Source organism: Peromyscus eremicus, chromosome 6 (assembly GCF_949786415.1).
Source record: "Peromyscus eremicus chromosome 6, PerEre_H2_v1, whole genome shotgun sequence".
NCBI classification, from domain to species: Eukaryota; Metazoa; Chordata; class Mammalia; order Rodentia; family Cricetidae; genus Peromyscus; species Peromyscus eremicus.
The window spans coordinates 99,057,473-99,085,259 of record NC_081421.1 but is presented as its reverse complement, the minus strand read 5'-3'; the positions used below and the strand labels follow the sequence as shown (position 1 = coordinate 99,085,259).

At 40.1% G+C, this 27,787-nt stretch overlaps 1 protein-coding gene across 1 annotated transcript; it reads left to right on the top strand.

The window, feature by feature from the left end:
• Positions 1-224: 224 nt before the first annotated feature.
• On the top strand, positions 225-27,459 carry Fam241a (family with sequence similarity 241 member A). Its single transcript, XM_059266221.1, has 2 exons — positions 225-517; positions 25,806-27,459. Exons 1-2 carry the CDS (start codon positions 374-376, stop codon positions 26,049-26,051), a joined length of 390 nt encoding a protein of 129 aa, XP_059122204.1. The 5' UTR covers positions 225-373; the 3' UTR covers positions 26,052-27,459.
• Positions 27,460-27,787: the final 328 nt, after the last annotated feature.

Below are 27,787 nucleotides of genomic sequence, written 5' to 3'. Positions count from 1 at the left end.
CCCATAAGCACCTATGGCTTCTTTCACAGTCTCTCTCATGCAGTTTCTTACAGTGATAAGGCTACACCACCCCTTGGTTCCGCCCCTCCCTGGCTCCGCCCCGCCCAGAGTCCGGCCCACCCTACCAAGTCCCTCCTCCATTGGGCAGCGTCCAGCCTCGGCCCCACCCCTCCCTCGGTGGCCCCGCCCCCGTAGGGCTCCGCCCCCGGGTTGGGGGCGGGGCGAGCGGCTGACAGGAGGGGCGGGCGGCTCCGGCACTTCTGGCGCCCAGGCCGGTGGGCGCGCTGCTGGGGTTCACGTCTGTGCCGGGCTCTCGAGCAGCGTCCCGGTGTGGCAAGCGGCGACCGTGCGGGCGGGCGGTGTCGGCGGCGGGATGTGCTCGGCCGGGGAGCTGCTGCGGGGCGGCGCCGGCGGCGGGGAGCGCGACGAGGACGGGGCGGCGCCGGCAGAGCGGGCGGAGGAGCGGGAGCCCCGGGCGAGCCCGCGGCGCAGGCGGCGGCCGGACGAGGGCGAGCAGGTGAGCGCGGGCCGCGGGCAGGCAGGCAGCTGGGCAGGCGGCGAGCGGTTGACGGGCGGGGCCGGCCTCCGTGGAAATGCCCTCCGGTGCCTCACCTGAAAACACCCGGCAACTTGGGCTACGGGGGCCCTCCGCCGGGATTCGGAGCGCAGCACGCGCCCTGGACGGTGTAGGCGGCCGGGCGGCCGGCGCCGCGGGTGGAGAAGCATGTGTCGGCGCCCCGGTGACACTGGGACTCTCCCAGAGCAAGTTTCACAGCACCGCCGAGCAGAGCTCAACTTCATTTTAGAAGTGAAAAAAGAGCAGTGCTTTCTGTGAGCACCAAAGCGAAGGAAGCTTTACTAAGAGGCCAGACATAATAGAGAGAGAAGCCGGGTACTTTTTAAGTTCTCCGAATTGGATCTCAGTTTGAGTGTAAAAATTGAATTCTACGTGGGACAATTTTTACAGTAATTGGCTACTCAGAAATCCTCCGGAGACGCAGACCTTTAGAAATCACATAAGTAAGCCTATACTACTGGAATAATCAGTTAATACCCGTCTCTTGTCATCACTCCCCACTTGTCCCTTTTTCTAACATTTCGAAAACTCTAGTATCATTAACTAAATTAATAACTAAATGCATTACTAACATAAAAACATTTTAACATGTTACTTAGGAAACAAATATGCTATGTGGCCTTGGACTTGTTCACCATGTGAAGAGTTATTGTTCATCTATGTGACCATATGTGACAGAATTGGTAGCTAGGAGATCTTGCTGGCTCCCTTTCTGGTGGCATTCCTATTTAACTGTACCATGCTTGACTCAGTAGGTAAGGTCTTGATTTCCTCTTACCTTAATTGCTTGACCGGACAAGACAGCCATCAAAACCCTTTTCCAAAAGTAAATGTACAAATGGTTGTCGTGGCATATGGGAAATACTTCCCTTGAATGTCTCTGGACTTTACCAATATGATGACATGGACAGCACCAGGAACTCTAGTCTTACTGAAACTGTTAATAGAACTAAGAAAAAGGATGAAACACAAAATTAAATATACATTCTAGAAAAGAGATACCCTATCACATACCTGCTTCCTCCATGGTGTCATGAAATTTCATTTTCCTGCACTCCTTACACGTGTTACTTGTATCTGTCGTTTTATTTTTGCTACATTGTTTACCTGTATACTCTAAACTCTGACAATCATGAAGAAAACACACGTGGAATCTTACCATATCAGTACCTGGGAACCTCTTATCAGGAAGTCAGAATTGGTACAGACCAACCCACTGATGCAGAAAGCGAACTTCTGTGATCCATCATATTTTGGCAACAGTATCACAAAAGCCTGTTTTCTAGGGTTTTTTTTTACAACCTGCAAATGAAATTTTAAAATCTATGCAATGCCACATAGATAGAGCTGTTTTTACATACACAGTTTCTGAAGGAGAATTATAGTTGACAACTATAAAACCTTTTATTTTTATTTATTTATTTATTCATTTTAATTTTTTATTATGGAGATATTCTCTTGTTCATTTTTTTTTTTTGCTTGGTTTTAAGGATACCAGGACTCCAAATTATAAATGGGATAATTCTGGAAAACTACTTCCTATGTTAAAGTTTACACTGAAATTTTCTATAAAAATCAAAGATAGAAACCAAAATGGAAACCAGACTAGCTTGAAATGAGGCAGGGGCCATTTTCCTGCTGTCTTTCTGCTTGTGTGCTCAGCTAGTCTGAAGTTCGGAGTCTCAGCCTCTAGATGTTGAGAGGGAACTGAAGGCCACAGCCCTCTGAAATGCTTTCTTAATGTTGGGTGGGGCCAATGTGGTACGTTCCAGAATCACCTCATGTGAGCTTCGCAGCTTTTACAGTTCCTAACTTTGTGTGTTATATCTTGCTCTGTTTCTGTTTCCTTTTCTGATAAGAAGCAGGTCCCTCCCCAGGTTCCTTCCCAACCTGTAATCTCCACAGACATCTCTCCCATCGTTTACAGTTTGTCCTTAACTCATACCCTGTTTGAAGAAAAGCTAAGTAGTATTCTGGCCTGAATCTTTGCAGGCAGGATGATTGACAAAAGAGGTCCAGTTAAAAATCAAGTACTCTTAAGAAGGAAGCCTTGAGAAAAAGGTAACTGTCTAATTAGAAGTACAAGTCAAGCCTCTCAGAGATAAGCAAGGGGAAAGAGTAATTATGCTGCTCTCCAGGCAACTGAAGAGCCTGGGCATAGCTATTCCACAATGTTGATAATTGTGTTCGTGAGAGAGGATCCACGTATCCTGATAACAGTGACTATGTGGTGGTTTTATGGAAGACAAATGCCCTGCTTGATAGCTGGAAAACTAAAGGTCTCTGGGTTTTATTCTGTGTCTGTAATGTCAGTGGTATTTGCTTTATTACAACATAGATTGCTATTCACAATAACCCGAGACAGCTGTATTTACAGGAAGCTGTTAATTTTAAGGTCTTTATTATTGTAAAAGTAATGTATACTTCAGAAATTGTAAAAATGCGTGTGGAGAAAATAGAACTTGTAAGGAATTAGTCCAATACCTTGAAATCAAGCACTTGGTGTTACTGTATCTCTGTGTTTTGGCATACCGATCCATCATGTGCTTTAATGAAGTTTTCTATCTGATTGAACATATGTAGAAGTTAGCATTATTCCCCATGTCAGAAAAGCCCTGTGAAAGAATGGTTTTTAGAGCTCCCTAATAGTCTGTTCTCCTAATAGCGTACACTTAAGTGGCTTCAAACTTTCTTTCATAAATAATGCTGTATAAACAATCCCCCACTACTAATCGTAACACTTCTTTGTTGAAAGAGATTCCTAGAAGTGGAAAAAATAGGTCAGAGAGTCAAACTTCTGGAAGTGGCCTGGAGCAGCCCAAAGAATGCATTAAACAAGTGTCCCACCTTTTTGTTATTGTTGTTTTGCCTTTTGTTTTTTTGAGACAAGGTTTCGCTGTGCAGTTCTGGCTGGCCTGGAACTCACTATGCAAAACACACTGGCCTGGAGCTTAGAGAGAGATCCCCCTGCTCCCTTTAAAATAATGATGCTTCACTTCTGTTTTTTGCCTTTTGCAATGCCTAGAATTTTACAAAGGATGATACTGGCTTAGACATTTAAGTAAATAACAGGGACTTTCATGACAGTGTTTATCAAAGTTTTCCACGGATGATCTGGAAAAATAGTGGAGTAGCCTGTCTGTCCTTTTTGATCTTATCACTGGAGGTAGGATTGATTCGCTATGGATTCTGGATCCAGAGTGCATAGGTTGTACTTACAACTGAAGCTCTGGGGGAATAAATTAACCCTCCTCTGTGGGCTTCCGTTTCTTCATTTGTATAATGAGAATGACGTCAGCCTCATAGGAGGGTGGGGAGGGTCACACGAGTTAGTAATGTATGAAAAGTACTCTTAGAGCGGTCCCTAGTACGTTAGCTACACACAAGTGTTAGCTCTGAGACCTACTGGTCAAATAAACCAGAACCGGAAAGAAATCGGACGAGCAGTTTGTAAGATTTTCCATATCTACGGCTAACAGGGAGCCTGGGCTGAGGGTGCCCTGGAGCAGTACCCTGGAATGTGCGCATTAAGTATCATCCTTTGCTAGGAAGGACTTCAGTGCAGCTAATCTGAAGTGAGGTCTCACACTTGGCCTCTCTTAACAGATTCTCAGGTGGTGCCGGTGCCATGACCACAGACCACACTTTGGCAAGGAAATGGGGGAAGTATAAGCACACCAATCCACAGTATTCACTGTAATTGCCCTTCAGCAATAGTATCAGTAATGATGCATGTAAGGAAGTTATTTAACAGATTTTCCCTGAAGTGTGTATTTGAACTCTTGATCAGGCAGAGTTCAAAGGCAAGGTAGGCCGGCAAGGCAAGAAATTTGCTCTTGGTCCTAGTAGTCTGTACCAGAGCCGAGAACCGGGGTCTCTAAGCTCCAAAGCCAGTTCTCTTATCCTACACACGGAGTCACCCACCGTTCACGGAGAACCATCTCTGATAGCTCTGCTGCTTTCCCTTAGATTATGTAGCTCAAAACTGGGTGTTTGTTTATATCCACATCATTTCACATCTTTTAAAAGCAGCTTGCAAACAAAACTGTGCTGATACTGAGTTTAGATGATCAGTAGTTCTCAACTGAAGACAGTTTTACCTTAGGATCCATGTGACAGTGTGTTGACATTTTTGGTTGTCGATACATGGAGCAGTAGGTGCTACCAGGTATCCAATAAAAGTGGCCAGGAATATGGCTAACAAGCCTGTGATGTAGAAAACAGTCCTCTTGGGGTGACTAGTTATGAAAGAGTAAACCAGGTGCTGTAGTGCACACTTGTAACCCTAGCCGGGGCTACACAGTGAGTTCAAGGTCAGCTTAGACTGTAGTGAGTGAGACTGTCTAGGGAAGGGGGAATGCCTAGAAGATTAGTCATACACACCTCTGGGTAGTCTGCAAGGTCACAAAAGGTTAAAGACAGTTAGATCATAAAGCTCTCATCTAGTGAATGGATTACTCCTACAGTGGATTCATCTGATGAAACCCTTCCTGTATGCCTCTTTTTCTGCTTCTGGCTGCCTGATGTGAAGTGTTCTTTGCCATGCACTACACCCTAACTCTGAATCCATGCGCCAAAATGAATCCTTACTACCTAGGTCAAGCACTTTGGTCAGAGTGATGGAAAGGAACCAATACCACCGCAAAAGTATTATCTGGCTTAGAATGTCATGCATGCCAAACCCTACTCAAAAATTCGAGGAGGGTACAGGGCTGTGAATTGTAGAAATTACCCTGCTAGTCTCTATCCCCAAAAGAGAAGTAAAAATAGCTTCTATCTTGGCTTGAAGTCTGTATTTCCAACAGATAGTCCCAGTTGACTACTTATTTCCGTGTATCTTCCAGCACCTCTAACTACCTTGCTTTTTCTCCCCTCCACATTCTTTTCTGCATATTTCCTATTGTTCATTCTCTCTTTTTCCATATCTTCCTCCTCTTCTTTGTGGACATTATTCTGAAACAGCGAAGCTTTTATAGCATGATAGTTCTAAGTTTGAACCCTGGCTTTACTGCTTTATTAACCTGAACCTGGTGGCCAGTTTCCTCATTTGTAATAGGTATAGTGCCGTCTTAAGTGAGATATTCTTACACAAATGCCCAGCACGCAGTAGGCCTTCAGTAAGTATTAGCTCCTTATTTCTACTTCGTGTTTCCTCTTTTTCACCTATCCCTCTGGTTCCGTTCTTATTCGCCTCAACTAATCACATCATAGAACTGCATTTTACCAAATGTTGCTCTCTACTTTATGGAACTAATGTTATCTATTGAAGAAGTATTATAATTTTCTAATCTAAAAATTAGATAAATTGTTTTATAATTCTCTAAGAAAAAGAACTGACCAACTTAAATTTGTTTTGTTTTGTTTTTTTATAAAGATCTTAAGTTGATTTTTCCCCTTTGTATATCACTAATCTTTGACAAGGGAGAGAATAACCCCATGGAAGACTTTCTCCCTTTCCTACTTGAGAGAAACGATAAAGCAAGATTAAAGGGACAACTAAAGACACCATGACTGTCAGGTTGCCTCAGGGAGCATAAGTAGAAACCTTACCTTTGTCTGTACCTTTACCCCTTAGTCTACTATCTGCAGTTTTTGTCCTCTCTGGGCTCACAGTCTTATCTTCAATAGCAGCCATGTATCTGCAAAAACATATTACTTATGGTGTGTGCATACCGGCCTGTGTAAGGGAGTTGATAAGACATTTGAAAATGAGCTTAATTGGATTTTCAATGAACTTGATACAAAATACATTTTCCACTCTGCGATCTAACTTTTTCTTGTAACTACAGGGCTTTTCTTCTTTCACTTAACATCTTTGGCATCTGTGTCTAGTCTTGGCCTAGGAAGAGAAAATGGCCTCCTTGTTTGTGCCTGTTTTCCTACGGCAGCAACTGCAGCTTATCAGAGTTCTGATCCAAAGGAAAGCACAGTGCAAGTGCTTTGAGCTCTGGAAAAATGAAGAACAAATCTTTAATATCTACTATTGTAACATAATTGTAATTAAAGTTTTGTTACATTTCCTTTGGTCTATTTCTCTGTAATACCAGTTCTAGGGAATATTTTTCATTCTTCCAATTAGTAAAAATTATTTTAACCTCTTTGTTCTTATTTTTAGCTACGTTTATGCAGACTGTCTACAGAGGTAGAGAACTAAAATCAAAGGTCTTGTGTATTACAAATTTCCTAACTCAGAATTTCTCATTCCGTAGTTTTCAGAGGTAGTTTTCATATATCAGAAAATAATCTTATACTGCTACAAACTGAGAATTGAGAGGGAAAGTTAAATTATAGGAAAAGTGTTTGTCTTTGGCTAGTTCCTTTGTGGTGACTTCTAGCTCACTGTATACACTACTGTCTATCATTAGTTCATACAAAGTCTTGTCTTATTTACGTAATTAATTTGTTTTTTATCATATAACCATCCCCTTCTACTACAGCTGTTTTACTATCTTCGGTAGCTGTCAGTGAAACTGAGCATAGTTTTGAATATCATGTTATTTCATGTTTACAACTATGAATTATGATTTTAAAGTCATTGACTACAATTAGCTAAAATTAAAAATAAATAAAAATGCTAGTTTTTTTCAGTTTATAGTAATTTCAAAGACTGCTTAAGATCTAGCTAATAGAACCAGTGATTTTATCAATTCCTCAAATAGTACATTTACCTTTATTAGCTCCATCTAGTCTAGAGGGAGATACGTATAAAAGAATACTGTAACTTTCCATGTGGTGATAAATGACAAGCAAACTATAAATCTGCTGGTAAGCTATATAACATGAAATGCTATGATTAGGTAAAGCTTTATAAAGTTAGTAATTATAAATATATGTCATTTTTACATTTGTAGGATATGATGTGATGTCCAGTAAACGTGAAGCATATCCAGTCCTATTATAAATAAAAGAACTTGGAAGTTGGGTGGATAGGGAGGTGGGAGAGGATGTCAGAGGAGTTAGGGGGAAGGAAAAGAATATGATCAAAATATATTATTTGAAATTCCCTAAGAATAAATAAAAACATAAAAAGAAATAAAAAATTAAAACACTTAAAAGTGACTTTTCCCCTAAAGTTATTAAAGAAAAAAAATGAGTGATGTGAGTTTATAAAGTCCAAAAAGGAATATTCTCAAATAGGCACAAGTGAGTTCAGTCTTTTGGTGGGAAATCTGTTTCACTGTTACTGTCCAAACTATAAGATGCACTAGCACATCACAAGAAAGTTACAGGAAATCATGATGTACAAAATAGGCCGAGTGCCTCTCAACTGAAACCTGAAGTCCTCCAAAATCCAAATCCAATGAGATGCCACAGTGGTAAATTCCACACCTGACCTGAAGGAACACAATACAGTCACAACTCAAGTATACAGAAAATAAAGTATGTTCATTTATCCTTAGCCAAGGTTTATAAGGTATATTATAAATCATAAATACATTTTATGTTTAGTGATGTGTCCTCTTCCTACACACATACTTTTTATTTATTTTGATTTTTTGAGACAGAGTTTCTCTGTGTAGCCCTGGCTGTCCTGGAACTCACTCTGTAGACCAGGCTGGCCTCGAACTCACAGAGATCGACCTGCCTCTGCCTCTCTAGTGCTGGGATTAAAGGTGTGCACCACTGCCCGGCCGGCTGGCCCCATCCCCTTTTTTATTTTATTGATCAGTTATGTTCTAGTGCATTTAACAATGTAATGAAAATGGTATAACAACTGTGACAATTCTGGATGTTTCTGCAATCTCATAGAATCTAAGTCTTTAGGCACTCTACATTTGATTACTGCTCTAACAACCTGGCCATATACTAAAAGTGGGCTTTTCCTATCCACTTATATCATATCGAACGTTAATTACTTTAGAAATGGTTGTACTACAGAAAGTTTTCTGCGTTCTGTTCGTTGTTCGTTTTTGGTTTTGCTTGGATATGTTCTCTTGATGACTTTTCATCTGTTCAATCAAAAATTCAGAGTAGAGTCATCTACTATTTTCCGGGTCCTGCTGTAGGCTGGTATACAAATAAAAATATGTTCAGAATTCTCCTCTAACTAATCTGGCACTATTCATGGGGTGACGGGAGACCACGCATAAGGAACCAGTCAGTCAGTGGATTATGGGTACTGTGAAGAGATAAAAGTGGAGGAGACGGCTAGGGATGACAGGTGTCATCACAGAAGGGTCCACTGAGGTGATGGTGGACCTGCTCAGAGGCCTGCTCAGCTGTACTTTGCTTCAACTCCCTAGTAGGGCAGAGCCAATCCGAGGCTCCCTTTTAGCAGTTGTGCTAACATACCTTCCCAATCTAGGTTCTCAATTTTAATTTTTTCCCACCCATCCTTTTGATTCTCTATATTTTATTACTGTTTTACTCATTTCTACCGTAGCAAGTTCAAATCCTTTTTTAAAGACCAAAGGATAAGTCAATTATGGACCTGTTTTTATTATTATTATGATCATCATTATATGCAGGGGTATGAGTGTGCCACAGTGAAGGTCAGGGAACTACTCTGGAGTCAGTTCTGTCCTATCAGCTTTGTGTGGGTTCTGGATTAAGCTCATACTGTCTGGCTTGTGTGGCAAGCACTTTTACCCTTTGAGTCATCTCCCTGGCCCCTGGACTTGTCTTCCTCCCTCCCTCCCTCCCTCCCTTCCTCCCTCCCTCCCTCCCTCCGTATGTATGTATGTATGTATGTATGTATGTATGTATGTATTTATGTATTTCTTGAGGGCTGGGAAGATGGCTTAGTGTTAAGAGAGTTTGCTGCTGATGCTGGGCGGTGGTGGCGCACGCCTTTAATCCCAGCACTTGGGAGGCAGAGCCAAGCGGATCTCTGTGAGTTTGAGGCCAGCCTGGACTACAGAGTGAGATCCAGGAAAGGTGCAAAGCTACACAGAGAAACCCTGTCTCGAAAAAAAAAAAAAAAAAAAAAAGAGAGAGAGAGACTTTGCTGCTGAATTTGGTTTGGTCTGGTCACACTAGCATATCACATCAGTGACTCACAACTACCTGTAACTTTAGTTTCAGGAATCTGATGCCCTTTCCTGGCCTTGGTGGGCACCTGTACACATGTGGTACACACACATTTAGGTGTAAACAAATACACATAATAAATATATTTTAAATCCTTTCTTGAGAATTATAACCATATCTCATAATGCATTTGTTAACATTTTTGTTTTGTTTTAATGTGTGGTTATAATTTGGTAGTAAGGGATTTAAAGGTTTGATTCCTTGTTGAGAAGGGGTGAGGGTGAGAAAGAAGATACGTTATCTTGAGTAAAGCACATTAAAAAATAACTCCCCACACAATATCTTTCAAAACACTGTGGCACTATTTGTTGGACTGATTCAGAACTTGCTATCAGAATGCTCCTGTGTGTGTCAGTCCTGGCTGGCTGGTACTTGGGAAGTCCTGCAGTGTGTGTTAGGCCTCAAGAGTCTAAGAGCACACGGCTTGGTATAGCATCTTTGTGATGACAAGTGTCTGAGATATAAGTACTGAAGAAGTTTATCGAACAAATAGCTAACAAAGAAAGAAAGGCAGTGAAAACTAAGTGACACAGATCAGATTTAAATGACAAGAACTTTTTTTCTGAAGAGATGAAAATTTAACCAATAATTTTCTCTTGACTGTGATATGACTTAAAAAACGAATCATTTTAACTGTGAGGTGGTGCATGCCTGTAATCCCAACACTTGGAGGGGATGGAGGCAGAAGGATTCGGAGGAGTTCAAGGTCATCCTCGGCCACATAGCAAATTTGACACCACCCTGGGCTAATAAATAAGTCCCGGTCTCAAAGAAAACATCTTCATCCTATAAACTATATAAGCATTAATAATATTAATTATATTAATAAGCATTAAAGTAGATGTAACCTCTACCTAGAGAGAGTATAAAGAAACTAAGATCACCGACAAGTAAATGATAGGAGCTCTAGCTTATCTATCAGGAGGAAATGACTTGGCGAAAGTAGAGCAAAGGATGAAAGAGGAAGACGTGGAGAAAGAGCAGCAGACTTTCAGTTACACTTCAGACAATGCTGTTCACTGAAGCAGGCTGTCCTGGGAAAAAACAACTTGAGACTGAATGATTCAGTTTGGTACTGAACATGTCGACTTTGGGGTTTCAGGACTCTGCTAGGAAATGTTGAATGATTATGTCACTCTAGAAATCTGAAGAGCTGCATGGGCTCAGAAACAGTGCTCTGAACTGTCTCTTGTGCATAGGAAGGCAGGGGAAGCTGTGTTTAAATGTGAGGATCTGTATGCCTACCTTTCACACTACGCATGTTGGTGACAGAGAGTTACTTTGCAGACCACACAGCACCTGCCTTGCTTGTGATATGTAGTCAATCATTTGTTAACCTGGAGCAAACTGACTGAAGGGTCTGTTTGTTGTCAACCTTACATGAATCAAGGATTGTGACTCATCAGAGTTAAAGCTTAGCAATCAAAGTTAGGTGGTACTCAGGTACGCCAAGACCCAGAGTGTGGTTTCCTGAAAGAAAGCAGCTGTCAGTCAGTCTAGCAAATTCATCAAGTCTGTGCAGGCTTGTTTGCCGCAAGCGGGGCGTAAAATACCGGTGCGAAACTTGCCACGAGGAAATGTTTTTAGGTTTGGAATGTAACTGTAGACTGTGGGTCTAAACAGAAAACTTGTTGTGAACAGCAGCATCATTCACCTAACACAACAGATAGACTCTGATGAAGCCAGTTGACTTTATTTATATGTGCTATTTTTCAAAGATCTTTTTATAAGACATGCAATAAACCCATATTGTTTTCTTAGTTATTCTAGTAATTATTTACATTAACATACGAAGTAATGAGTTTCCCCATGGCCTGCTCTCACATGTATATCATTATGCTTGGTTCCAATTGTCCCTCCCTCTCACTGCCCTCTACCCTGCAGCTGCTCTCTTCCCTCTCCCTGCTAGTCTCCACTTCCACCTTTTTCATTGTCCTCTTTCCTACGTCTCTTCAGAGTTCTTCCTCCACGTCAGGATCCACTTTCTGGTTTTGAGACTCACACATGCACACACATAAACATGTACACAGTTTTAAATCTACCTTTCACATATAAAGTCTGACTTACTTCCCTTCACGTAATGGTTTCCAGTTCCAGCTATTTCCTATAAATGTCAGATTTCATTTGCATTTTCCTATGGCTAAGGATATTGAATACTTCAAGTATTTTTTTTTTGCTATATGCGTTTTTTTCCTGTTTAAAAAACTGTCCAGTTCATTTTCCCATTTGTTGACTGATACTTGGGTTGGGCATTTAATTTTTACAGTTCTTCTTATGCCCTTGTATTAATCCCGTCTGATGAGTAACCGGGCAAGATTTTTTTCCTCCTTAACAAATTTTATTTAGCGTCATGGTAGCTGAAACAGCCTGGTACTGGCTATGAACTTTCTCTTAGAATTTTCTTTACTTCATTCTAAAAGTTCTGGTAAGTGTGCTTTTATTCCCAGTTGATTCTATGAGTTTTTAAATTGCCTCCCTTATTTCTTCAATGACCCTTTGGTCATTCAAGAATGTTTCGTTTGTATCTAAGATTTGTACGGTTTCTGTGGTCCCGTGTGTGTGTGTGTGTGTGTGTGTGTGTGTGTGTGTGTGTGTGTGTGTATGTGTGTCTGTGTGTGTGTGTGTGTGTGTGTGTGTGTGTGTGTGTACATGTGTAGGGGTATGCATTCACAAGTGTGGAGGCTAGAGGTCCACATTGGGTGTTCCCCTCAGGACAGTGATTCACCTTGTGTGTGAGATGAGGTCTCTCACTTGGACTTGGAGCTCACCAATCAGGCGAGGCTGGTTGGCCAGAAAGTCCCCAGGGAACCACCTCTCTCTACTTCTCCAATGCTGGAGTTAGAGGTAAGCCAGCTACACCTGGCTTTTTATGTGGGTGCAGGGGGCCAAACTTGAGTCCTCATGCACAGCAAGCTCTTTACCAAATGGGCCAGCTTCCCAGCCTTTCTGTGGTTGCTCTTCCTAAAGGTTTCTACTTTTGTTCCACTGTGATCTGATAAGAAATTATTTGAATTATCTTAGATGTGTTAAAGCTTGCTTTTTGACCTAGACTATGTTCTGTTTTGAAGAAGAAGCAGTCCAAGGTTACTGAGAAAAATGTGTATACTATATCTGTTGGGTGGTTTATTCTGAAAATATCTGTTCCATTTGATTTGTTGTAATCCAACTGATATTTCCTTGTTGTTTTTCAGTTTTAGTGGCCTCACTAGAGGTATGAGTGGCATATTGGAGTCACCCACTGCTTTTGTTGGAGTCACCCACTGCTTTTGTTACCTAGATCCATTTGACCTTTGTGTCCATTATGTCCCTTAGTTCTTTGTTTTATGGAATTGGAAACCCAGCATTGAGTGTGTATATTTACTATTGTTATATATTCTCAAGGGATTGTTCTCCTTACTAATATGCAGTAACCTCCCTTAGCTTCTCTTAGGAATTTTGATATCTACTTACCAGGTATCAGAATAACTATGTCAGCATGTTTGGGGTTTCCATTCACTTCACAGCTTGTTTTTTATCCTTTAATTCTGTGTGTGGGTGTTCCTTGGAGACAACAGATAGCTGAATTTTTTTTTTAAGTTCAATCAGCTAGTCTGCATCTGTTGGTGAATTGAGGCATGCCATTAACATTTAATTTTTTTCTTGGGAGACATTTACTAATTCCTGTAATTTTCTGGGTGTTTTTCTTGTTAGAGTGTTCTTTCCTCTCTCCTCTGTTAGCATTAGGAGTTAGCTGCTTTACCGTGTTAGACGTGATGGTTTCCTTCCTAGCTCTCATGAATTCCTCCGTTCCTCTTGTGAAGCGCGCTCTTCTGAGAATCTTTCTTCCTTTTCTGTGTGCTGTTCCTTTATGTATTTTCTCAGTGATGGCTATAGAATTGCCTTCCCTCCGCTTGCCTTGATGTGTTATTAGTCTGTCCATTTGAAGGGATAGCCTTGCTGGAAACAGCAATCTTGGTTGGCAGTTATTTGCTTTCTAGGCTTGAAATATAATAATTACAGGCTTTTCTGGCTTTTAGAATTGCTGGCAAGACATCTGATATTATTCTGATGTTTCTGCCTCTGTGTGTGACTTTTTTTTTCTTACAGTTTTCAAAATATGTCTTGGATTGTGTTTTAGATTCAGTGTGTGTGTGTGTGTGTGTGTGTGTGTGTGTGTGTGTGTGTGTGTATTTGTGAGTGTATATGTGTCTGGGGTATTTCCTGTGCAGGCCAGAAAAGGGCATCAGATACCCTGGAGCTGGGTAGCAAACAGCTGGGAACCACCTTGATGTGAGTGCTGGGAACTGAACTGGAGTCCCCTGGAAAACAGTAAGCCCTTTTAACCACTGAGCCATCTCTCGGCCCCAGATTCTTATAATCTAAGAGTCAGTCTGATGTCCTGACTATTAACATGGTATGGAGAAATTTTAACTTGGTCTTATGTCTTTGGGGTTCTGCATGTTTCATGTGTTTGAATGTTGTATCTTCCTCTAACTTTGGGAGGTTTCCTGCTCTAATCTTAAATAGATTCACTATGTCTATAGTGTTTCTCTCACCTCCTTCCTGTGTGTGCTTAGGTCTGATCATGTCCCAGAGTGTTTAATTACTTCAGTCAGGCATGCTTTTCCCTGTTGATGTTTGAACGTGCTGTTCAACCTTGTTCTCCATCCCAGACTTTTTCCTCATGTATTCTTTCATTCACTGGGCCAAGTGTGTTGGTGATGCTTTTCACTGTGTTTTTATTTGATTCATTTGTTTCTTTCCCAACATTTCTATTTGGTAGTTTTGGTTTGCTTGGTTTCTGGGAGAATAGGTTTGTTGTTGTTTTCTTTCTAAAGTCTCAATATCCTTGCTGAATTTTTCTTTCCTGTAGGTAACTTTTCATCTGTTTTGTTGACTTTTCCCTCTCTGTTGCTGGCTTTCCTCTCCAGGGGTTGAGTTAAATATGTTTGCTTTTTTGTATCCTCTTTGAGATCATTGATCAATTTTTTTTATCAGAAAATGATTGAAATTTTCATCAAGCATTTTACATATTTCAGTATTTGAGTTGGGAGTTGTGATCTAGGAGAGTCTTTTCTTGTATTTCTTGACTTCTGCATTGAACATTTCCTTGTTCATCTATCCTTCTGGCATTTTGGCATGGGATCTTGCTGGGCAGTCTCAATCCCCAGTGCTGGCCACAAGGAGATAATGAGCTGCTGTATCAGCAACATCTGCCAATGCAAGAGGTAGAAACACACTTAACACCCGTCTCAGTCACCAGTACGTCACCAGTGACTGTAAGACATCTGGAAGTAAATGAATGAGAGAAAGAAAGATGACGTGGAGAAGCAAGAAGCAGAGAAGCAAAGTTAAATAACTGAGGAAAAAGAATAAAGTGTTAGGGACAGGAAGGGAAAAACAGTAAGAGATTAGGGGAGAGAGAGAAAAGCAAAAACAAGACATCTCAATAATGAAAGTGTCCAGAAACAAAAATAGATACATGTAAAAAAAAAAAAGAGAGAGCAAAAGTTAAAGCATAAGAGTATTTTCTTAAAAAAAATAAAAAGTAAAGTCAAAACACTACTGCTTGTTGAGGAAGATAGAGGAGGAATCATGGAGCATAAAGGTTGAAAAAAGTGAGGGGGCTAAGGAAAAGATCGTGCCTCATAAATGTGTAAATAATGTTCAATAAATGCATGAAGGGAAATGCAAAATTTTTAAATGTAGTATATTAATGTTAAAATCCTCTTACACGCTGAGTAAAAAGTGGGGACAGCAATCTAAGAGCCAAAAAAAGATATCCAGGAGATATGGAAGAAGTCAGTTTAAAGCATGGAGGGGGAAGGGCAGTAGAACATGTAGATTCTTTCCTGTGATTATACTAGACAAGTGTTGGATATCCACCAGGCTGTCTCACAGTAGCTTTCTTTCTTTCTTTCTTTGCATACCAGGAGCCTCTGTACAGACGCCCTGGTGTGGCTAATGTTTTAGCTGGAGGATGTCTTCCAAGTGCATGAGGGATGGGGGAAGCAATCCCGGCAGTGAGGCTGTACAGGCATAGGACCTATCTTCATACCTTGAAATGTTCAGCTCTCCACTGGAGTGCTACAGCCTTCGGTGTCGAGTATACTCCAGGAACTTCTGAGTGCTCAAGTTCCACAGCAGTGAACGACAGATAAGGTGGCTCCAGAGTGTGATGTGCCCATGGGCCTCAGACACCAGGGTTTCTCTCAGATGATGGGATCTGTTGCCAGCCTCTTTCTAGGTCCTTCCCTGCCTGAGCCAGTGTCCTCCCAGCTACACCCTTCAACTGTCAGTGCCTGACTCTTGCTCTTCTAACTCTCTCTGGGCCTCTTCTTACCCAGGAGTTGTGCCAGGCCAAATTAATATCTCCCTGACTTGGTCTGAGGCCTGTGGGGTCAGTTTTTAGCAGTAGTTCCTCTCTCAAGATGGCTCCAGGCCCTATAAATCATAGAACATGACAAAATCGGATTTCTCTCCATTACTGACCCATACGCCAAAGAAATTACTGTCTCACCAAAACCCGCAGGGGAATCTGAGGCTCATGAAAGCTATGGACTTGTCCTGGGGGTGGGGCTGCCCAGCTTTTATCTGGCTTCCCTTTTAGAGGCTTTTGCTTCCCTCCCATGGCCAAGGAAGAGCATGGAAGAGACGGAGTTCAGTTTCACTGCATTGCCCATCCTGTTGTTCTGATCTGTTCTGGTACCTTTTCATTCCCTTGGTGGGTTTCCCGAGCTCTTCCTTTATTTCTCTCCTTGGGATACAGTCTGTTTTTTCATATTCTGACTCTGCTTCATCAGCTCACAGAGAGGCAACTCTAGCCTGCTGTCTCACACACAAACCCTTCCTTCATTCATTCATCATATACTTTTCTTTATCTACAAGGGTAGATTCCCTGCAGGTTCGTTAGTGCTGTAAATAATGAAAGCTATTAAAACCGTTTTCCCCCACTTAGTCCAATGATTGATAACTTAGACACTTCACTTAATAAGAATTGCACAGTAGTTATTTCAGAACAGCAAACAAAAGAATCAACCACGTCACTAGACTTGACAGAAAGATCAGTACACAAACAAGAAGCTGCTCTTGAGCAGGATGTAATGAGCAACTCCCAAGCCTCGCTGAGTGAATAGTATTGGTGTAAGTTTTTGAAGAATTGTCAGACTCATAAATACTACTGACTTTGATGAAACAAATCCTACTATAGGCCTTGGAAATTAATGAGAAATGAATTTTAAAGAAACTTGTTTCTAGCAACAACCTTTCATATATTTGAGTATTTCTTATAAACATCCCAGCATATTCTAAAACAAGAACAACAGAGCTTATAAACATCTATAAAGCTGTACTTCCTTGGCCTGGGTACAAACTGGAAAATGCTGTTCTAAACTTTAACAGAAGAGAATTTACAAACCACAAATTTTTTAAAATCCTTTTCAATATCTTCTGTTCAGACAGCTCAAATAGCAGCATCAGTGCTCTGGGGAGCCAGCCCTCGTCTGGGCAATGTTCTGTCCAGAGCTTCTGATTCTGCAATATCCTCGCACGGTTTTTCTCTAAAGGGAGGTGTAACTTGCCTAAAATTACTCTGTTTTTGTTTGACTCAAGATCTTTTTTTCCTTCTTTACTGTAGGAATACAAAGTATATGTTATAGCACAAATCCATGAGTGGGCCTGGAGAAATGTCTTACTGGGCAGAGCGTTCACTGTGCAAGCCTGATAACCTGTGGATCCTCGAAACCCACATTCTAAAAAAGCAGACACAGTAGCGTATACTACTGCTATCCTATCCTGCCCCACTGGGAGATGGGCAGCTGAGACAGGAGAATTGCCAGAAAACTGTGGGCCAGTTAGCATGATGTGTGCAGCAGAGAATAACAAGAGACACCCTGTCTCACACAAGCAAGGGTGGAGACTTGAAGTGACCCTCTGACCCCCATATTCATGGCGTGCACTCATGCACTATTGATACACACATGCACAGACACACAGCAAAACATGAATATGAAAATAGGAAGACAGGATTATACATTTCATCTTAAACAGAAATAGTAGTATATTAAAGAAGGAGAACATAAGAGTGAAAAAGATTTGGGTCAATTCACATGAGAAACTGGGTGAACAGTTACTGAGAGGTGACTGAAAGGATTTGGGAATGTGGGAAAAGTACTAGAAACCATGAGACATGATCCTCTTATAACAGGCATCTGAACACAATGTTTACCAACAACACTTAGCAGCCTAGCAAAAGGAGAGGAGAGATTGGAGGCCCTTCAGGAGGAATGAAGAACAGTGTCTATAAACGCATAATTGTCATGATAAACTAAGGTTCTAAGCTGCAAGGAGAAAATACGAGCCAAAAGAGCTAAATGTATAAGTAATTCAGAGGCTTTCAAAATTCTTAACTCCTTAGAAAGATAGTCATGCTCATCGTCCCCTTGCGTATAATGCTATGTCCTACTGCTGCTTTGCATGCAAGTCTCTTCCCAAGAAGGTAACAAGGCAGTTTTCAAAGCAACCTTTCTTTTGAGAGGTTGAGTGGGATAATGGAGTAGATTTGGATTAAGTGGAAGAAGGAGAAGACTTCAATATAAAAGTCCTTAGTTACTCCCAATTTCTTTTTCTCATTTTTCTTACTTTTTAACTCTCTGTAAATATAATGGATTTTTTTAAAAAAGTTCTGATGTCTGTAGGCAGCCTCACCATAATCATTGGAGCTCACTCTGCAGTCCTTTGCTCTGAGATAGTCCTAAGTACATTGCTACAAAGTCAAGAAGAATTTTGTGGGGGAGGGATGGTAGTTAGCTCTGGTTGACTGAAATACATTTCTCTCTTTACTGTATATAGTTAGAAGACTAGAAAAATTACGTCTATGAGGTTTCTTACGTTTCTAGTTTTTTTCTGTTGATTTTTATTTTTTGTGGCAGTCGGGAGTGAATTTAGGGTACTTTGGTGAACTCTATCACTGCTTAGAACTTGACCTTAGAACTTGAGATCCTCCTGACGCATCCTCAAGTAGCTGGGATTTCAGACCCGTGCCAATGCTCCTGGTTACATGCTTGGTCTTTTTTGCCACTGCTCTTGCCTTTGTTTTTATCTGACAGACAAGGATAGGGCTAATGTTAGAGAATGATTTGGATTTCGCTTTTTTTTTTTTTTTTTTTTTTTTTTTTTTTTTAGAAAACTTTAAATCCTAACCAAATCATAAATATCACAGTTGAATGCAGGTGCAATATGATAGCCAGCCTGGTATTAGGCCATTTTAGATTATTTTTTTTTTTACTAGATAAAATGGATATGTGTAGCTATTTAAACTGCTGTCAAAACTGATATATTAAGGCCATTAGAATATGAGTGATGACACGGTTGATTTTTATATTGATAAGAAGGCGTGTGCCGATTAGCACAGGGCCTTAGAAACATGATCCTTGGAGCCTTGCTGCCAAACGCATCTCCTCCACCAGGGATAAGATGGCTGTGACGAAGATACAGATCCCTCCTCTTCAGTCTCTTTATACATTGAATAGCAATATAGTTCAAACTGTGACCCATGAGCCCTAGATAGTTAATAAATTAATGATTGTTATAAAATCAGTTGAGGGCTGGAGAGATGGCTCAGAGGTTAAGAGCGCTGTCTGCTCTTCTAGAGGTCCTGAGTTCAATTCCCAGCAACCACATGGTGGCTTACAACCATCTATAATGAGATCTGATGCCCTCTTCTGGCGTACGGCAAAACTTTCAGAAAGAACACCGTTTACAGAATAAAATTTAAAAAATAAATAAAAATAAAAATAAAATAAAAAAATAAAATCAGTTGAAAACTTTGTTTCAACATTGTCTGTCCATTTTCAAGGTTAACATCATATTTCATTTTCAAGATAAAGAGAAATAAAATAAAAGAAATTAATCCTTGCAAGTAATTAAATATTGAAGTAAAGGGTTTTCTTGTTTGTCTGTCAATGGATGGCTTTTTATTTTCTTCTCCAAAGAAAACTAATGTTCTCAAACTAAGTGAAGGAGCTAGGCCACAGAGAATTTGATTATCTTAAACAAGATTACGTGGCAGAGACGATCATGTTGTTTCTATGCTACAAATCAGTTGACCAGCCCTGTAGAAGGGGTGGATAGGATGACAGTCTCTCTTTGACGGGACAACATTAGGTTTTTCGAAAGAAACCTGTGGTACAATTCCACACCATCTGGTAAACTGAAATAGCAAGTTGTTCTAAAGTCCTTTCAGGGAGGGTTTTTGATTTGTTTGTTTCTTGTTAGTTTCTTTTTTCAGCCACAGAATAGGTTGTGCTATAATAGAAGGCAGTTAAACACCTCGTTTTTTAAAACAGAAAACTAAATATTTGAATATTCAGATTTTTTGCCAGCTCTCTTCTAAATATTTTTATTCAGGTTAAGCCAAAATACAAAAACGTTTTGTAATTTTTAAAATATCACATTTCCACAAAAAATATGCTTACTTAATACTGCCTTCTATACTAGATTGCTAGCCTTTTGAAGTTAAGGTACAGTCATTTATTTAATGCATTATTGACACCAGGAAAAGTGTTTGTTGAATTGATTTTATTGAATAAACATATTTTTGAAAGCAATAAGATGACAAATGTGTTGAATGTAAGTGAAAGCTTAAGGCAGCCTTGCTTTTACTTGTTTTAATGTGTATAATGTCCTGTAGGAATGAAAAGGAGATCATTTTGACACAGAACATTCTTTGTTTAATTCTGACACCTGAATTTCTTAGTTTTCTGGAGCTCTTACATATATATGTTATTGAAAGAGGATACTTTAGTTATACTAAAATGTTTTAACAAACAAATTTGTGTATGAAATTTGATCTGTTAGACATAACTAAGGGAGAAAGGACCGTTTAGAGATTAGATTCCCATTAGCTTTCCTTGGGCTGAATGAAAACTGAATCAATTACTAGCTAAAGAACATGATCAAATCTGCAGAGCACAAAAGGGAAGTTGCCTGTTTAATAGTCTATGTGAGAGATAATGAAGAAGGAGAAAGAGGAGCCTTTAGGACTGAGAACTATCTGACTAGATTATCAAAAGCCAAACTTTTATACCCAGAATTTGACCATTATAGGATATTAAAAATAATAAACACTCAGATTGCTTAAAATTCCAGACTCATTTCAGAGCGCTAATGTTCACCATCTAAAAATCCTCTCATTCAGCCTTATAGAAATTGGCCTTCAATTTGCCATCAAAAATAACTAACATCCACAGATAACCAGTATTAGGCTTCTGGAACAATAAGGAATTCAGCAGACTCTTCCCGCAAAGGAATAGTTAACTGGTGAGATACTAAATACAGCAATAGTTTAAAGTGTCTGGAGACATTTTCAAGGGAGACAGCAAATACAGAAACATTTATTCAGGCAAATCTACTGTGTCTTCCTAAGGACGGTGCTTGTGGCATTTGAGTGACACCCCACTGTAGCATGAATCTTAAAGAGTCTTATTAATAAAATCAAACCTGAGGTGACTTATTGGGGTGAATACTGGAAGATCAGAGGGACAGAACAAACCACAGCTAACCTCACCTGGCCAACTTCTCGGCTAATCTTGTTTCCTCAGACTGGAGGCCTCTGAGTCCTCATCCAGAATGGGTCTCAGCTGAACTGCTGCTAGAAGCCTGAACGCTTAACCAGGCCAAATGCTTCTAGTTTCTGGTCCTCACGCCTTATATACCTTTCTGCTTTCTACCACCACTCCCTGGGATTAAAGGCTCACTTCCTGGGATTAAAGGCGTGTGTCACCATGCCTGGCCATTTCCAATGTGGCCTTGAACTCACAGAGATCCAGAGGGATTTCTACCTTTGGAGTGCTAGGATTAAAGGTGTGAGTGCCACCGTTTTCTAGCCTTTGTATCTAGTGGCTGTTCTGTCTTTGACCCCAGATAAGTTTATTAGGGTGCACAATATTTTGGGGAATACAATACCACCACACCCCACTCCATCATCGTTGCCCCTCATGGTGCTGCATTGGAATTTCCATACCTATCTCTGATCTAGAGCTAGAACTTCACCTGAAAGGTGGTCTTCAGTGTCTCTCACCTCTTCCCTTCACTTCCAGCTCCCTGTGTGGAGCTCTTTTCTGTGGAGGCATGGCCAGTGGGAAAGGCCTGTACCTCTTCAGCCAGCTTCCACTGATAAGGGAATATAATTCATAAAGGGGCAGACAAAAGAAACAAGCAACTGTGATCATTGTTTTAAAACTACACCAAGCTGGACATGCTGGAAAAACAATTTATCACATACAAGAGAACTTGGGGAAACTAACAACTGACTTATCAGAAATTGTCAAGAAAATAGATTGGTTGAGAGAGAGCAGAGGCCAGTAGACCAGAATGTCATTGAAGCTGAAAAACCGTCGACAGAAGCAGTTGGATAAACAAGTTGAGAAAATCCAGCAAGCTTTGAGCTGCCATTTATCTATCCCTCTATTAGTAAAGCGCAGTTCACAAACTAGTCACCAGTTCTGTCCAAAAAAACATTGTTATTTGTTATACATCTTGGCATGTGTACTGCAGTAAATTTACCTTCCTTATTTTGACTTTCATGGGTTCATATTACCGAAGATAAATCCAATCTCAGTTTTTACTGTATTCATTTGTATCCTCTGAATACTTACAATAATGGTTTATCTATATATTTGTATGCACTATTTTAAAACTATGCCTATTTTTTGTTACTAGGCTTATGGAACCTGACCTCTTTAGGTGTGGCTTCTAAAATATGAGACTGATGTAGTTATTTTAAGGATTCTTCTCAAAAAAGTCTTACCTTTAATTTGCTACCATTAAGAAGGATTTTGAGGGCCAGCAAGATGGCTCAGCTGGTAAAGCTGCTTGCTGCACAAGCCTGGCAACATGAGTTCAGGCCCCAGAACGTATGTAAATGTGGAAGGAGAGGACTACTACACAAAATCTTTGTCTGATGATGATGTGTATGCTGTGTATATCCATGCAAACATCAGACACTTGCATGCAACAATAGTAATAAAACCAGAACATTTTTTAAAAGGATTTTGAATAAGTTGGGCCACTCTTGTGTTTTTGTGTATGTCTTCAATCATGGACAAACAAGGGCTGTCAGTGCCTCACTGAGAACACTCTCTAGTCATCCTGTGTAACCCTAAAAGGAGCCGTCCATTTGACAAATGGTCTTTACTGGAGCCTCACACACAAAGAAGAAAGTCTGGCAGGAACATGGATGATTAATGTCAGAGCAGGGAAAGCTCCATCTGCATCTCTGCTTCAGTTTACTGTTCATGTGAAGTAGATTTTCTTACTGCAGTTATGCTAGGTGTATTTCTTTGCTGTCTTCTTTTTGACGTTTTAATGTTAATTCTAGTCACTACTTTATAAGCTATGAAAATGTACTAGTCTACAAATAGCTTTACCTCATTTAAATTTTTACACAAGATGAAAATAGAAGTTGGAACAGTTTTCCTGTTTGATAAACTTACTTTAAAGCTGTTTGAAAGGATGTAAAGCAAGACTCATACTGACATTCAGTTTGCTCTCTTAATGGGTTAAACAAAACGTTATCAAAGCCTTTTCCACCCAGAGGTGAAATATATAAACTGTATCTAAAAACTGAGGTATTCACCACTTACTAGGTACTAGCAATGTATGGGGATAAGGGGTGGATCCTCACAGACCTGGCCACTGCCGAGTATAAGTCAACGCTGGCAACTTCCTTACCTGTATATATATAAATAGAGACTGCTGGGGAAATCGATCAAGACAGTGCTGTGCCTGGTGCATAGTAGGTGCTCAGTGTCAGCACTTCGGCTACCTCATCACTAGCACTACCAATATCACAGTTACCCTGGAAGTAACAAACCTCTTACAAAGCATACAAGGACCCCAAGACTTCTCTGTAGACACAGAAAGCACAGCACTGAGGTTCACTAGACCTTGCTGATTTACCAGCACTGCCCATGTCCTCCCTTCTATTCTATGTACAATAGAATAGAAGCAGGCTGCAATAACTACAGCTTGCCCAAATTTACCTTCTCCCTTGCCATATCAGTCCACCAACTCCTACAGGATCCTTGCTGTCATTACACCTGGACCGCAGAGTTAACTAAGTCCCTGCTGGAGTCAAGTATTGTAACACCTACCTCTTCCCCTGAAAACCTGAGGCACATTTGCAGACTTAATTCATTTTACAAGGACATTAAAGTAAATACCTATTATGTTTGGTCTGGGAACTTAGTTCATACTAAAACTAGAAAAACACTAAAAAAAATCTTAGAAACCTTCAAGAACTGCTAAAAAAAACTGAAGTACAATGAGTTCATAGATAACAATTGATTATAAAGAGGGTTTTTTAAGCCCTTTAAAAAGAAACAAAAAAAAACACTATCAACATTACTAAACACTAGAGAAATCAGGATGTGGACCCAGAACAATTGCCAACTAAATCAAAGATTCTTCAAGTGCTGCTATGGAGGGGAATGGCTTAATAGCCTTAAAAGACAAGGACAAATGTGCAGGTTTTAATGTAGTATGGTGTCATGTAACACATAAAAGTTTTAGACGCTAATAAACATAAGATTAATCCATGCAAATTACTTTCTCTTTTCCTCAGTGTGGTGTCTTTCTGGTCCTTCTATGGGCAGAGCCTAATGGAACCAGAAATGTTTGCAAAATTCCAAAGGACTGTTCTCTTGGCTCTATTTCATTACTGTCATGAAATACCAGAGACAAGCTAATTTATACAGAAAACATGTTTTATTTAGCAAACGGTTTTAGATTCTAAAAAGCTATCTTGGCTGCCTCACCTCAAGGTAGACTGCAGTCTTAGGAGCCATCACTATATGGTGGAACAGGAATCCAAACAAAAGCTTGGCTGGAACAAGGCCTAAGCCTTTCCTAACAATCCTCTTGAAAGAATTGATAATCGTTTTTTAGAACTCCCATTTGTCATAACCAACCACTAAGCCCACCTAATAAAGCTTTCACCTCCTGTCATACCAAGCCCTCAACACATAAACTTCTGAAGAAACAAATATCAAAACCACAGGAGTGGGTTGGAAACATTAAGAACCAGCGTGGTGTTCTGAATTGTAGTAAGACTGGGCAATAACAAAAATCAGTACTCTTAGAAGATACGGTGGGTATACATGGAGGTTTACTGGGGCGCCAACTTCTCAGTGGGCTTTCTGCCTTGTGTAAAATGAATCCTATTTCAAAACCTTGTTCCCCCTGTTGAGATTAACAGGAAGCATTTACAGTCTCAGTAGTGTTTTGACAGGAAGCTATGCAAGGGCTCCAGGTAAGCCTGCCTAGCTAGCTGAGGCTTCAAATGAAAGCTCACAACAGCAATGGCTGAGGACTACCCCAGTAACTAGTCATCCTCCAGTCAGCTAAGCTGGAACTGTTCAAATCTTAGTTTGCTGGCATGTCTTCACCAAGACAGAGGGGCCAGGAGCCCTCTTTCAACTAACGGAGACAGGCAGAGAGGTGGCTGTGCAACCAGGCTCTCAGAAGAGAAATCAAAGCACCAGTGTTCATCTCCATAGGCACCTTGGTGCAATTCCAAGCATCTGGAGAGTGCATGAGGGTGAATGAACTGTACCCTTGTCTTACAAATCAGTGGTCTAGTGGGGGATTTAGTGGTGCTAAGTCTACAAAAATCAGTAAGTGCTTTCTCTATTAATAGGATAGATAATATGTCAATCCAAAGGAATATTTCCATTGTCTGAACAAGTACTTTGTTCTACAACACAAATTTATTTTTTTATATTCTTGGAGATCAGGAGTCTAGATCAGCAAGGATGTGCTCCTTTCAGAGGTCTTCAAAGATCTGTCCTTTTTCTCCTCCAGCTTCACAGTCTGCCTATATTCACCACTCATGGCTCCTCCCTCCATCTTCCAACCAGGAACATAGCATCTTATTATGCTTTGTACGAACTCCCTACTGTAAAGGTTCTTGTGGTTAGATCAGTCCATGAGGGAGTTCAGGATGGCCCCCTTCTCAGCACCAGGGCCCTACTTTCATCTGGAGACTACCTCTGCCATGTGAAGTTATGCATTCAGAAGTTGTGGACGTCTTCATAATAAGTATTTACTAAATTACTAAATGATTACCAGAAGTGTGTGCCTAGTTACTTGGAGAAGATATATTTTATTAAAGGTATTTACATGTTTCTTATGTTCATATCTTGGTTTGTCTGTTTTTAAGGATGTTGAAGAATCACAAAACCACACTGGCGAACCCATTGGAGATGACTACAAGAAGATGGGAACACTTTTTGGTGAACTGAACAAAAACCTCCTCAACATGGGCTTCACAAGGATGTATTTTGGAGAACGAATTGTGGAACCAGTAGTAGTCATTTTCTTCTGGCTTATGCTATGGTTCCTCGGCCTACAAGCCCTTGGACTGGTTGCTGTTCTTTGCCTTGTCATTATTTATGTACAGCAGTGAAACACTGGACATTTGGTAGCCATGTATGTAACTGTAGAGCTATACACTTGGGCTTTTGAAAGCCAAAATTGTTTGACATATCTCATATTGTGTACTGTTTTGTAATTAAAATTATAAATGAATTTCTTTAAAATGCAACTCTTTGTTATAACAAGGATGAATATATATATTTTTGACTATATATTAGCTTATTCAAACTCTTTTTCACTCCTGTGATCTGTACCTACCTTGAGACATCTTCTTCCCATGCCACATCTGAACATGACCCAACAGTGATGGGAAATAGCATGGCATGGAGCTGCAGTGAAGCGATGTAGATCTTGTAAAGTTCCAGTGAAACCTTTTGGAAGAAGAAGGGAAAAGTAGCTAAGAATAAGTTTTAATTAGGAAACTGTTCCACCTCCACCTCCACTGAAAAATCCCATTTGGGGAAGATAATTTGTCTCTTTGTCATTTCTGCGTAGTCCAAAACAAAGTAAAGGATAACTGCCACATACCGCCGTAGTGCTGTGAAAATGAGTAACGCTAGCTGTTTCCAAAAGACTGAAAATAATATATTTATTATCGTTGGCGAAGTTTTGGGGTGTAATGTAAGTTTTTTATGTGTTATCCTTGGGCCTTCATTACATTGTTTGTAAAGTTAGAGACGACTCTGGTGCTCATTTCTCCTTGTGAGTTTTAAGGCCGCACGCCTGGCAGTGCCTGTAATTTGTACCTAGCCAGTTGCATGTTTTTCCTAGAGATGTTTTCAGTGCATTTGTTTCCAAAAGTTTATAATTTTATAGTTCTTTTCTAACAACTATTCTAAGGTTTAACACAATGCCTTTCCTGTCACAGCATGGTGCCCACCCTCAAAGAATGATTTCTATCATATAATAGACAAAAAAACAGATCATTTTTCTTTGATATCTATATTGAAGAGTACAAAAATACAGAATAAAATCACATGCTTAAATTGAGAACTCGGTGGCCACTTGTAATATTCTAGGATTAAAGCCAATTGGCTAGCCATGTTTTTACTGTGTACTATGGGGTTTTATATTGAAACAATCATTTCTTTAAATATACTTTGAAAATGAAAAATGACTTTGATACTTTTGGTTTTGTTAAAGTACCTGAAATCTTTACCATTTTGTCTAAGAGTCATCTATTTGAACAAAGAAATTTAAATACAAAAATGGGACAGCGAGGTATTTTTGTTTGGCAGGGCCTTAACTAAAGCAATAGGGTGTTTACTAGGCTGCTTTGTAAAGTTCTTACTCATGCAGTCTTAAACATTATTCTGTAAGAAATTCTGAAACAGAAAATTATGAAAACAGGAGGACTAACGTGTATTGTGCATCTGTGTATTGTGTATAAACATAGGCCTCTAAAATTTGGCTTTTGAAAAACAAAAGTTTGTACTACATTGTGTTTTTATTGTGTTTGTGATTATTTTTGTAACCACCTTTCTGAGTTGAGTATCAGTGCAGGGTGTTTGGAAAAAGGTCCCCTTTGTGTACAGTAGGATTGCAAGGTTCTAAAAGAAGCCATGAGATTTTGCATGTGTGCACAAAATGCTAATGAGTACATTCTTCCCTAGTGCTACCAGGAAGGCTAATTTCCTTTTGGAATGCAAAATAAAAGATGCAGTGTACATAATAGCAGCTCTGGTTCTACCAGTGCTTCTTGTTGTAAATGCTTTAAAAGAAGACCTAGGGTTTATTACATAATACCCTGTCAACACTATGCTTGTG